Genomic DNA, 13,342 nt, shown 5'->3' on the forward strand with positions numbered 1-13,342 from the left:
GAAAGAACATCAAAGTGCAAGTAGATAAATAGGTACTGCTCCGGCGGGAAGGTAAACGGTGTTTCCGTGTGCTGCTCTGGTTTGCCAGAAGCGGCTTAGTCCTGCTGGCCACATGACCCGGAAGCTGTACGCCGGCTTCCTCGGCCAATAAAGCAAGATGAGCACCACAACCCCAGAGTCGGCCACGACTGGACTTAATGGTCAGGGGTTTATTCACTTGACACACACACACCCAAATGTAATACATGATCCCCAGTGATGTGTTCTGTTGGGAACTGGCTTCAGACACCTGGCCCATTGACAGGCAAACTCTTCATTCCAAAGATGTTTGCAAACATGACATGAAGGCTGGCAACATCAAACCCGCCATGTGGGAATCTCTGCAGATGACCTCAGTGCCTGGAGACAAATAGCCAGGTTGTGCATCCACAGCAGTGACCAGAGGAAGAAATGACCACTTGGATTAACACAGAGAGAAGAAACGCATCTGCAGCAGCATAACTGGATGTCTTCATCTGCCCCAACTGCAACAAAACATGTCTCTCCTGTATTGGTCTCTACAGCCACAGCAGGCGCTGTAACTCTCCAACAGTTTGACTTCACCCACAAAGGTGAAATCTTCCATTGTTTCCTGGGACAGATGGATGGTACCAGCAAGACTACAGCAACATGATGCTTGTCTTAGACCTTTGATTATCCCTCTTCTCCCCAATTTAAAGAGTACCCTTTCTGAAATATGTTATAGCAGCTTGGAAGCAAAAAATGGGGCTGGTGGAATGATGAGGAGCTCCAAAGTTCTTGCAACAGGTGTGTCAGTTCAAAGTAAGCATATGTTGGGGGAGAAAGGAGATATTCCTCCTCGCACCCACCTTTCCTGCAATTTCATGACTGGACATTTGGGGGTTCAGAGCTGGGTTGGACTAGGGATACTCCAAAATGCAGGATCAGAGACACAATTGAACAGTTATAGCCCCTGTTAAAACAAAGTTAAAGCCTAGGTAAAGGTAAAGGTAAAGGGACCCCTGACCATTAGGTCCAGTCGTGGCCGACTCTGGGGTTGCGGCGCTCATCTCGCTTTATTGGCCGAGGGAGCTGGCGTACAGCTTCTGGGTCATGTGCCCAGCATGATTAAGCCGCTTCTGGTGAACCAGAGCAGCGCACGGAAACACCGTTTACCTTCCCACCGGAGCGGTACCTATTTATCTACTTGCACTTTGACGTTCTTTCGAACTGCTAGGTTGGCAGGAGCAGGGACCGAGCAATGGGAGCTCACTCCGTCGCAGGGATTCGAACCACCGACCTTTTGATTGGCAAGTCCTAGACTCTGTGGTTTAACCCACAGTGCCACCCGTGTCTCTACTTGTTAAAGCCTACTTGGCATTAATTTCCAAGATATAGCCTTCTGCAGAATCATGCATTCAGGACACCCATTAACTTTCCAAGTATAAACCATCCCTTGGAAAACTATTTGGAAATAAATTTCCTTAAAACTTAATGATGATGCTGAGGCATTCAGGGAAAAAACAGCAGAACCTGGCAGAGCAGGGCAAAGACATGTTGCTGCCAGAGGCAAAGGACAAGATGACATCCACTTTTCATTCCATGTGTTAGAAATTTGGTGGTGGGATGATGTCTCCCACTGCAGCTGATCACAGAAGGGGCACAGGCATGTCATATGAAATGCACACAACTCTGTCTTCAAACATCCTACCCTGTTCCCCAGCACCCACCACCTGCAGCTGCCATCTCACCCTGTCAAATGGTAGGGCTGGCCTTGCAATCTGTCGAAGGCTAATGGAGGCAGAGGCCAAGGACCTTCTGCATACAAGGCAGTTGTTCTACCACTGAGCTATGGTGCTTTCTTCTAATCCCTTTCCTGGTTTTTAATTTTATATGGCTGATTTCAAGCAACTGCCTATGGTTCGGTCTTCAACATACTAAGGTGTGTAAGCAACCTTGAACCTAAATTGCTGGTTTTAAATCTTTTGATATATTTCAACTATTGTTTTTAACTAGTTTGTTTTTACTGCTTTGTATTTTATAATGTGTTCCTAAATGTTGCAAGCTGTCTTGAATCCCAACTTGGGAGAAAGGTAGGAAAACAACAACAACAATTCAAAACTAGCCAGCAATAACATTATTTGGAAAACCTTGTAGCCATACCAGAAGATGGCCTGTATTGGACTTGGTTAGTGTCCAAGAGAAGGAAGTTCCCCACAGCTATAGAAACAGTTGCTAGGAATGTCTTTGAGAATAAATTTTATTAAAAGTAAATTGCTATGGCAAGATAGGATTATATTCTGCCAACAATGTACTTAACTGTTATGATGAACACTGACATTGATTTGCTGATGCATTTGTTATCTGTTTTTTTATTAGGCCTTCAGGCTTGCAATAAACCTGATTGATTGATCTAGCAAAATGTCAGCAGATGAACTGCAGAGCTGATTGACACAATCAGGTTTCCTAACAGAATGGGCATTGCAGTGCAGCCTTGCAAACGTCTGCTCAGGTATAAGTCTCACTAAGTTCAATGCGGTTTAAAAGTTAAAGGGACCCCTGACCATTAGGTCCAGTCATGGCCGACTCTGGGGTTGCGGTGCTCATCTTGCTTTATTGGCCGAGGGAGCTGGTGTACAGCTTCCGGGTCATGTGGCCAGCATGATTAAGCCGCTTCTGGCGAACTAGAGCAGTGCATGGAAACGCTGTTTACCTTCCTATTTATCTACTTGCACATCAACGTGCTTTCGAACTGCTAGGTGGGCAGGAGCAGGGACCGAGCAACGGGAGCTCACCCCGTTGCGGGGATTTGAACTGCCGACCTACTGATCGGCAAGTCCTAGGCTCTGTGGTTTAACCGACAGCGCCACTCGCATCCCATTCAATGCGGCTTACTCCACCCTAAATGGGTAGTGGATTGCAGCTTACAATGAAGTGCAAAAAGTATGTCATAGGAAAATGCAACACAATTACAAAGGATGGGTAGAGAACCAATAGTCCTATGAGAAAGGCATGGTCTCAAAGTTCAAAAATCATGTTCCGTATAAACTTAAATCTTGGGAAGTTCAGTGACCTGCATCTGCTTAGGAGCTGGCCAAAATGCGGGGGGGGGGGGGGGAGTGGGTGACAAGGGCCATTTCAACAGGCAAATGCTGCCATCTACTGGACCCTCCATAATATAACTTTTCATTCCACTTGGACCTAGTGGGCAGCACACAGGATCCTAGGGTCTTCTTTCTCTCCATCCAACACCCCTCCTTCTCCCCTGCACAGTATGTTATTTCAGAAGCAGCTATAAAAAGACCAATGTACTTGGCCAAGTGGGACTAAAATTGACCTGGGAGCTCTCAGTCTTGTGCTTCTCCCCCCTTCACCTCCTCTATTAGTAAAACTTGTGCTTTTTATTCCTTAATCTTCCCTTCTCTTTTCATCCACCTGCTGGTCTCTTCCTCCTCCTCTTTCTAATTTCTTTCAAATAATACTTAGGAATAAATGGGAAATGTTTTTACAGCCAGTTTCAAACCATTGAACACTTACTATACAAGGTTATCACTCACCCCAAATATTGCACACACTTGGTGAAAAAATGGAACCTACTTAAAAGTGATCCCTTGTCCCTTTATTTGTATTTACGTTTTCTATATCTGAATTTACAGTGTTTACACTTGGTTTTTGCTAGTGACTGTAGTTGGGTTTTTTGGATGTGTGTGTGTGTTAAATAAAAATAAAAATAAAAATAAATTATTATTTATACCCCACCCATCTGGCTGGGCTTCCCCAGCCACTCTGGGTGGCTTCCAACAAAATATTAAAATACAGTCATGCATCAAAGATTAAAAGCTTCCCTAAATAGGGCTGCCATCAGATGTATCCTAAAAGTCTGGTAGTTGTTGTTCTCTTTGACATCTGGTGAGAGGGCGTTCCACAGGGCGGGTGCCACTACCGAGATGACCCTCTGCCTGGTTCCCTGGAATAATTTTTACATTGAGAGAGTGGTATAAAAAGAAAGAATAAAAGGATGGGATATAAATACAACCAGCCTACCAATATTCAGATAGGGCAAGAAAATTCACAAGATCATCTCTGTTACTAGGTGGGTATCCATTCAGTGAGAAGAGGATAGCTCTGGACAAGGGTGGCTGATACCCATTAAAACCATTGAGGTGGATGCATCGAGCCCAATAATTGGTGGAGCCAGAACCAATGACAGGCCAAGTCAACAAATTTTGGTTTTCTGTTCCATCCTACTCCCTGTTGAGTTCTACAAGGGTCAACTAAGGAGAAAGAAGTTGAAAGGCAGACAGAAAGAGGTTGGTGGGGTATTGACTCATTTGCCCTAACTGAACAGCCTCCACTTTCTCTGGGGCAGCCACTTGCAGCTTCTGAAGCAGTAATTTTGTTTCCTGCAAGTAGCTAGTAAATTAGGATAGAGGAATCCCCTCTATATCATATACAATTATACTGATTTGGATCCAGACTGTGCTGCAGACAGGCTTTCTTCCCCCTTCCTTTTAGACTGAGCAGAGTACGGAACTCAATCTCAGTCGTGGGTTTGAGCCCCACGCTGGGCAAAAGATTCTTGCATTGCAGAGGGTTGGACTAGATGGAGCTTTCCAGCTCTACAGTTCTATGATTCTATGAGAGCCAGTGTGGTGTAGTGGTTAAGAGCGGTGGACTCGTAATCTGGTGAACCGGGTTCGCTTCCCTGCTCCTCCACATGCAGCTGCTGGGTGACCTTGGGCTCCCAGTACGTTTCCGAGCACAATTCAAAGTGTTGGTGCTGACCTTTAAAGCCCTAAACGGCCTCGGTCCAGTATACCTGAAGGAGCGTCTCCACCCCCATCATTCTGCCCGGACGCTGAGGTCCAGCGCCGAGGGCCTTCTGGCGGTTCCCTCAAAGCTACAGGGAACCAGGCAGAGGGCCTTCTCGGTAGTGGCGCCCGCCCTGTGGAACGCCCTTCCAGCAGATGTCAAAGCGATAAACAACTACCTGACATTCACAAGACATCTTAAGGCAGCCCTGTTCAGGGAAGTTTTTAACGTGTGATATTTTACTGTATTTTTGGTTTCTATGGAAGCCGCCCAGAGTGGCTGGGGAGGCCCAGCCAGATGGGCGGGGTATAAATAATAAATTATTATTATTATTATTATTATTATTATTATTATTATTAGTCACGCTTCTCTGAAGTCTCTCAGCCTCACTCACCTCACAGAGTGTTTGTTGTGGGAGAGGAAGGGAAAGGAGAATGTTAGCTGCTTTGAGACACCTTTGGGTAGTGATAAAGCAGGATATCAAATCCAAACTCTTCTTCTTCTTTGCAGACAGGTTGGCAAGTGTGCAAAGGGGGGGGGAGTATCCATTTGAAGGCAGAATTTGCAGCCAAATCCTTCCAGCAAAGAGACAACTTTTTGCTGTCTGTACCAAATAGCTGACCATGAGCTCCACATGCCAAACCTACATCCTGATAGTTCCTTTCTAGTCATGTATTCTTTACATGCCCCACAGTTGATATCACATATGATATCATGTGTGTGACAGGCAGATGAGGTTTGGGAGAAACAGCCTTACCAGTAAAATTAGGTCTCGTCGTTTGGCCTGCTGGCTGGAGGCTCCCCATGCCTAGCACACCTTTTCTCTACCTGAAACCCTGCAAACTCCAACTCCCACTATCCACAGCCAGCATGACTAATGGTCAGGGATGATGAGAGTTGTAGTCCAAAACATCTGGAGAATGCCAGCTGGGGGATGCTGGTTGGCACTGGCTGGAAGCACCTGTCCACAGTTGCAGGCAGGGATTTTCCCAGTCCTACCTGCAGATGCCAAGAATGGCACCCGGGACCTTCTCCATGCAAACTGAGATCTGGTTCATCCTTTGCTTCCTACAACCAAGAATGTGCTCAGAGCAAAGGTAGCAAAGCTAATCCTTCACGTTTAGAAGCTAGACTCTTTGCAGTGAAAAGGTTACAGACAATGTCCCTGAACTGCTTTGCTGCGGACTGCATAGAAATTGACTATTCCCACAATAAATTAGAATTTATTTTTCAGCATGTAATGCCTTAAGAGAGAATATCATGAAAATGATATACAGGTGGTACATAACCCCAGTCAAGCTCGCAAAAATATATCATTTGCCCGATAACAAATGCTGGAAATGTAAGGATGTTGAAGGTACATTTTTCCACCTTTGGTGGACGTGCCCAAAGATTAAGGCCTTCTGGGAAATGATTTATAATGAAATGAAAAAGATACTTAAGTATACCTTTCTGAAAAAACCAGAGGCGTTTCTCTTGGGCATAGTCGGCCAATTGGTGCCAAAGAAGGACAGAACTTTTTTTATGTATGCTACAACGGCAGCAAGAATACTTATAGCAAAGCACTGGAAGACTCAAGATCTACCCACTCTGGAAGAATGGCAGATGAAGTTGATTGACTGTATGGGACTGGCAGAAATGACCGGCAGAATCCGCGACCAGGGAGAAAAGACAGCAGAAGAAGATTGGAAGAAATTTAAGGACTATCTACAGAAATATTATAAAATTAATGAAATTTGAAAAGATGTTGATTTGAACTTTGGTGGCCTCTAGCTGTTATGATAAAGATAATGGGGATTATAATTGTTTATGTTATTAAATTTAAAAAAAGTTGAATGGAAAATAAGGTTTTATTTTAAAAGGAATGTTAAGAGATTAGGATTTGCTGAATTAATAAGTTGAATTAGAGAACAAGAAGGGGAGGTATGAGGAAGTCAATGAAACATGTGAATGAAAAACTGTTATCGAAACTGAATTGTTTTTAATATTTTTCTTTTTCTTTTTCTTTTTGTATTTATATAAAATTGGAAAATCTAATAAATATTCATTTTAAAAAAAATAAATTAGAATTTATTTTTATTTTATTAAAAAACTCTCTCCTTTTCTCTTTCTTCCTCGCCTACTAGTTCCTTCCCCATTCCATTTCCAGTGACAAATCCTCACCACTCTCCTTTCAGATATTCGACCTGTCCTGGGATCTCTCTCTGTGCAACCCTATGACTTGTTCACTGCAAAGGAAGTCTGCGCTCAATAGACTCAGTTCTTAGAAAGGGCATTTAGGGTTGTCTAGAATTTGCAACAATCCCTGAGGTCCCTCCAAGCGCCCTCTTCTCTTCAGGCTTTTTTCCTTACCCACAAGGTCCCTTCCAGCTTCCACTCTAAATCGTTTCACACACACCCTTCATTCACGCTGCAGACCCTTCCCAGAGGCACCGCCTCCTCACTTCCCTTCCCATTTGCCTGCCAAACTTAGTATCTTCCTTCTAAAATTAGCCTCACTCTGAGAGCAATGGGGTCACATCGCTCTGTCCCGGTTGCTGCTGTTACTACTGTGAAATTTGCGGAGTTTGAACTATTTCATTTGCCCCGTCTTTCATTTCCTAACTCGGTCGGTATCGGTTTCTCAAGAGAGCGTCTTCATATCTCTGGAAAGTAGGGTGGAGGAAGGTTTTTTCCCCTGTCCTCACATACCCTGCTGGGTTTGGCTTTCCTTTTGCTTGCTCCCCAAGACTCCTTTTGGATAACAAGTTACTGATCTGGCTGCAAGTGTATCTCTCAGTGCTGGAAGTAACGCAGTTCAACCGGGGCTGGAAGATCTTCGCTGCTTTTTCTCCTACAGGTAAGACGAATGATTGTCGTTACGGAAGTGAAGCTTTCTGGAACCACCAGAAGACAACTGATACATGCTTGATGGAGTCTCCTTCTATCTTTTGACTCCTCAGGGGGGAGAAATAAGACACAATCACTATCCTTCGTGGATGTGAAGGAAGTACCCAATGTGGGACTTGATGGTACAGTACTTTGAAAAATAAAAAATAGGAACCACAAATTTTGAGACGCTAGAAGGAAGTTTCTATTCATGTCTAAGCATGGGTGTAGCCAGGGGGGTATAGGGAGCAGCTGCCCCCCATCAAGTAATTACTTTAAAAAAAAACCTAAATGACTAACTGTATTGCAGATAACTTTGTTCTGGCACCTCCAAACATAAAGCCTACCTCCTTGTCTAAGGATGTAATCCTAACACAATTTAATCTGGAGTGAGCCCCCTTGTAGTACAGATGGCTCCCCATTTACACGGGAGTACCATTACAAGCCCCTGCGCATGTGCAAAATCACGTATAATGGGGAGCACCCTGAAATGACCCACCCCAGAGCCCAAAGAGCCCCCCAAAAGCCTCCCTGACCCCATCCGTCAGTTCTGCCAGCCCACGGAGCTGCCCTACCTCTCCAGCTGGCGCATGCAAATAGGAGTGACAGGGCAGCTTCCAGGTGGCAGAGGGACTTAGGAGTGGCAGCAGTTTCACCTGTGGTACACCTCCAAGTGAAACTGCCACCTGGGAGCAACATGGACAAAGGAGGAGGGAGCGGCAGCACCAAATGGCCCCACTCCGTTGGCGCTGCGATGCAAGCCCCCAGACTTTGCAGAAGAGCCCTGAGCTTGGGTGATGATGACGCACGTGGCGAAAAGGAGGAGTGCTGGGTCCTGATGGGCCGTTCCCTTGCCCACTCGTGATTGGCCAAGCGGAGAAACACTCAGTACAGTGGTACCTCAGGTTACATACGCTTCAGGTTACATACACTTCAGGTTACAGACTCCGCTAACCCAGAAATAGTGCTTCAGGTTAAGAACTTTGCTTCAGGATGAGAACAGAAATCGGGCTCCGGTGGTGGTGCAGCAGCAGGAGGCCCCATTAGCTAAAGTGGTGCTTCAGGTTAAGAACAGTTTCAGGTTAAGTACGGACCTCCAGAACGAATTAAGTACTTAACCTGAGGTACCACTGTATTTTTAATAATATTAATAATAATTGGAGAAAAGTTCTGGCCCGAAAAAGCTCTGCTCCGGTGCAGTATAGGGCCATTGTTTTGTTCAGAGGGACAGATGGAGGGAGAGAACATTAGATCCAGAATCATTGAGTCCTTTGAGTGTTAGCAGATGTTGCAGAATAAACTGGGTCAGGTCAAGGGTTGTAACATTGGGTGAGAACCAAAAGAGGACATAGAAGAGATACAGTGTTTTATCTCACTGTATGATCTCTCTTGTTCATGTGGCACTCAGCCAGCTGAGCTGAGGCTGCTTGGACTGAATCCTATGTAAGTCCTAGAAAAGCCATGTTCTGGGGTTGTTCTCAGGATGGGGCCAGAGAGGGGGGATTTATGCTGGATCCCAAGCCCATTCAGCTCAGTCATGTAACTGGGTAACTCAGCTTAGAATACGTTCTTAAAGGCTTGTTTTCCTTCTACCAGGCTCAGACAGAGCAGAAGCAGCACAGCTGATGGGCAGGGTTTGAATCTGACGTAACTTTATTCCAGCTGAATTTGAACCTGTTTGATTTATGACCGCTTCTAGTCCAAAGAGTTGCTCCCTAAGAAAGTAACGTCACTGAAGCGAGATCTCAGCGCTCCACAGTGATCTCTCCCCTTTCAATTGACAGTGAGAACAAAAAAGAGAGATTTATAACCAACTGCAGGAAGCAGTGCAATATTTTTCAGCTTTATAACATAAACTTCCCTTTTTTTCTCTATTTTTCCCAGTTGGTGACTCTGCAAGAAGTAGCTGAAAGAGAAGAGATTGAACATCATGGCCAATAATGGCCTGTACTCTCCAATCCCTTTGGGTGCTGAAGAGGAATATAATAGAGTACACAATGCAACTGAGTTCCCAGACTATACTGATTATGTTGACGAAATACCATCATATGATGTAACGATTATTATTATCCTTGTCTGCATTTTCCTCATTAGCGTCCTTGGACTTTTAGGGAATGGAACTGTCATCTGGATTCTAGGATTTTGCATGAAAAGGACTGCTTTCGCAACCTATATCCTGAATTTGGCTGTTGCTGACCTTGGGGTCCTCCTAGGTTCAGTTCCTTGGAGGATAATTGTCTTCCTCGATAATTCTCATTCGCATCTTGTCAGTTTCGATGTTTACTATTTAGTGATCATAAGTGCCTATTGCTTTTTCTCCATGAACCTCATTGGTCAATTTCTGCTGACAGCCATCAGCATCGACAGCTGTGTTTCTGTCGTCTTCCCCATTTGGCATCGATGTCGCCGGCCACCCAACCTGTCCATCATTGTGTGCGCCATCATATGGAGCCTTGCTTTCCTGCTCACTCTCGTGAACATCCTTAATGTCATTGTAGACTTTGGAGTAGCTTTGGTTTGGTACCAGTTGCTGGTGAGTGCTGTGTTGTGCCTCCCACTCATGAGTGTCTCCACTCTGATCCTCTTCATCAAACTTTGCTTGAGATCACAGCAGAGGCAGCAAGGAAATGTTTTAATAGCCATCCTGATGGTGCTCCTCTTTTCCCTCTTGTTTGCTTTTCCATTTACTTTCCTTTATTTAATATTTTCTTTTCCCCATCTTACATTTCGTAATGCACTACACATTGGGGCCTTGTGCTGCTGCCTAAACAGTAGCATTAAGCCACTGATTTATTTCCTGGTTGGGAGGAGAAAGAGGGGTCAATCTAGGGAAAGCATGAAAGTCATACTCCAGAGGCTTTTCAAGGAGGAGGAAGAATGCAGAGAGCAGGTGGAAGTCCCAATCCAGACCCAGGTGTGATACGTTCAAAATAATCAGAGAGCTCCACAATTACACCTCTTGCTATGACAATCTATGTTCCCTTTAGCCCTCTCTTTTTTGTAAACCTGCTGCTTTTCACTGTTGATTGTATATGCCTGGGGAGGAACAGAAATGAACCCTCATCTCATTTCTTCAACTGCTGATATGTGATGCTTTTAGTACTTGGTGTTTGCTTCACTTTCTGATTGCTCTTTGCTTATTTTAAAGTGATTTCCTGTGGCTATTTTTTGGTGTCATTTCAGGGGTATAGTAAGGACATTTTTTTAAAAAATCAACTTAAAATATTTCCTTAAGAGATGTAATAGGGGGGGGGGGGGGAATCATGCCACTTCAATCGTCTGTAAGGAGATTCTAAATTATGTAGAAAATAGGTTCTTTGCATAGTGGATGAACTACCCGAGTTTTTATATTTTATAAAAATATAAAGTTATATTTTAAAATATAACACACACACACAATATAATATTATAAAATACACACACACACACACACACACACACATCTAGCTCCCAAACCTTTGAAAATATATCAGATAACTCCTTTGAAAATACTCTAACTAATAATAAAAATAATAAAAAATAAAACTACTAAAAATAAAATAACTAAAAATAACAATATTAAAATTAATAATAAAGAGATAATAGAACATGCCAATAGCAGTATGTGCTAGGATTTACTCCCAGTGTTGCAGTCATGGAATTGTTTTTATCACATGAAGGTGTATGTTTTCATTCCACATTGTGGTAAGTGGCAGAGACAGGATGTTTTTATTACTATGTTTCTGTGATGTAGGACTTTGGTCCTCTGTTCTCTCTCCTTTTTGTCTGATTCTGAGGAGGAAGGAGCTGAGTTATGATGCTCCGACTGTATATATGTAATTAAAAGTAGTTTAGCCAAATTGCTGCGGTACTGAGTCTGAACACTGACGGCCTATACTCTGCTGTTGCCTCTTGGTATAAATCGCTGTGATGTTCAGACTGGAGAAAGCTTTTGAATCTCCCAAATGAATGACCAGGAGGGAGAGAACATGCCAGTCGGGCATGTGTCTCTGCCGGACTCCTACTCATGTGTAGGACCTCCTGACAGTATGGCTATTAAAGGGTATTTTCAACAGCAGCAACAACAAATATCAATAGACCATTGTGGAGGAAGTACTCTAATTGCTCATATAGGCCTGGCACAATAGAAAAGTTTTCAGCAGGAACTTAAAAGTTGACACAGAAAGTGGCTACCAAATCTCTATCAGCAGGGTGTTCCACAGGACCAGGCTTAATTTCTATTTCTTGTCAGATGAACCTCAACAACAGAGAGAATGACCAAAGATGCTCATGCAAATGGTCTGATTCCTCAAGCTGGAATATGAGGGTTCAGGTGATCCCTGAGGTAGCCTAGAGCCAAGTTGTTCAGGGCTGTGTAAATCAATACAAGAATCTTGAACCTGGCTCAGGAGCAGCCAGAGCAGCTGTTTTAATAATGGCATCACATGTTCTCAATGAGAAGCTCCCATCAGCAATCTGGCAGCAGCATTTTGCATCTGCTGGAACTTCCAAACCAGACCCAAGAGCAGCCCCACATCAAGCACATCACAGTAATCTAGCCATGAGGTTACCAATACATGCTCCTGCAGTAGTCAGGCTATCCCTGTCCAGGAATTGCCATAGCTGGAAAAGGCACTCCTAGTCACAGAGGACACCTGAGCATCTCTAGTGACAGAGATGTATCCAGAAGTACCGCCAGACTTCACACTTGCTCCTTCAAAGAGAGTGCAACCCCACTCAGAACAGGGAACTTGCCAATTTCCAAAACACGGGAACCACCCACCCAAAGAGCCCCCATCTTAATAGATTTCAGCCCTCATCCAGACCACTACTGCATCCAGACACCGGTTCAAAGCTTTCACAGCCTCTCCCAATTCCTACGTTATGGAAAGGGAAAGCTGTGTGTCAACATCATCACACTGCTGATACCTTGCTCCAAAACTCCTAATGACTGCATCCAATGGCTCCATACAGATATTAAATAGATATTAATGTTAATTGGAGTTCAAATGATAATACTGTAAGCACAATATATCATGTAAAGAAGCTTAACATATATTCGATCTGCTTCAGTATTTTAACTTTGCATGTTTTAAAGTATGGTTGTGATTTTTCTTGGTTTTTCTGTTTATTCATTTGTAAGCTGCTTTGGGGTGTTTTTATTTCTTTTTTTTACAATCAAGCAGTGTATAAATTTTATGAAATAAATGAAAAGAAATAAACATTAAATTGGTTACCATGGAATTGCCTGCTAATGAAGGGGGGCATGACGAATGACCTGGTGGATCAGGGCCCTTCCATGGGACACAGCAAACGGCTCTGACTCCTTGCCCCCCTCCACCTAGTTGGCCTACTCAAGAGCAACCTTCCCTCCCACTCTAGGTAGTCATGTCACCCCACCAATAGTCAACTCCCCCACCCAATAAAAGGCACACAGGGACAAATGCTTTTGGCCGTTAAAAGGCCAGGAAGTTGCTATCTTGCTTAGACAGTCTTGATTAGAAATGTGTGGATGAGATCTTGATTTATTCCATTTGTCTGGTACAGATAAAGAAATATGTGAGACATGAGCTGCTTCGTCCAGAACCAATTACAAACCTAGTCTTCATGACTGTAGCCTTCTGGGACATAAATGGCAATAGTCTCCTCCTCCATGGAGAACTGATAATTATCTTCATATCTT

General features: G+C 43.9%; 1 protein-coding gene across 2 annotated transcripts; it reads left to right on the top strand.

The window, feature by feature from the left end:
* Positions 1 to 7,529: 7,529 nt before the first annotated feature.
* Positions 7,530 to 12,875, top strand: LOC310766357 (proto-oncogene Mas-like). Of its 2 annotated transcripts, XM_083622432.1 has the most exons (3): positions 7,548 to 7,651; positions 7,755 to 7,823; positions 9,565 to 12,875. In XM_083622432.1, exon 3 carries the CDS (start codon positions 9,611 to 9,613, stop codon positions 10,598 to 10,600), a length of 990 nt encoding a protein of 329 aa, XP_083478558.1. In that variant the 5' UTR covers positions 7,548 to 7,651; positions 7,755 to 7,823; positions 9,565 to 9,610; the 3' UTR covers positions 10,601 to 12,875. The 2 variants fall into 2 exon arrangements, with proteins under 2 accessions (XP_083478557.1, XP_083478558.1); XM_083622431.1 differs by lacking the exon at positions 7,755 to 7,823 and having other exon boundaries at positions 7,530 to 7,651.
* Positions 12,876 to 13,342: the final 467 nt, after the last annotated feature.

Source organism: Podarcis filfolensis, assembly GCF_964270895.1.
Source record: "Podarcis filfolensis genome assembly, chromosome: 7".
In the NCBI taxonomy this organism is placed as follows: domain Eukaryota; kingdom Metazoa; phylum Chordata; class Lepidosauria; order Squamata; family Lacertidae; genus Podarcis; species Podarcis filfolensis.

Coding starts and splice junctions, on each gene's coding strand:
- LOC310766357 (XM_083622431.1), top strand. CDS start 9,611: ATGGCCAATAATGGCCTGTACTCTCCAATCCCTTTGGGTGCTGAAGAG.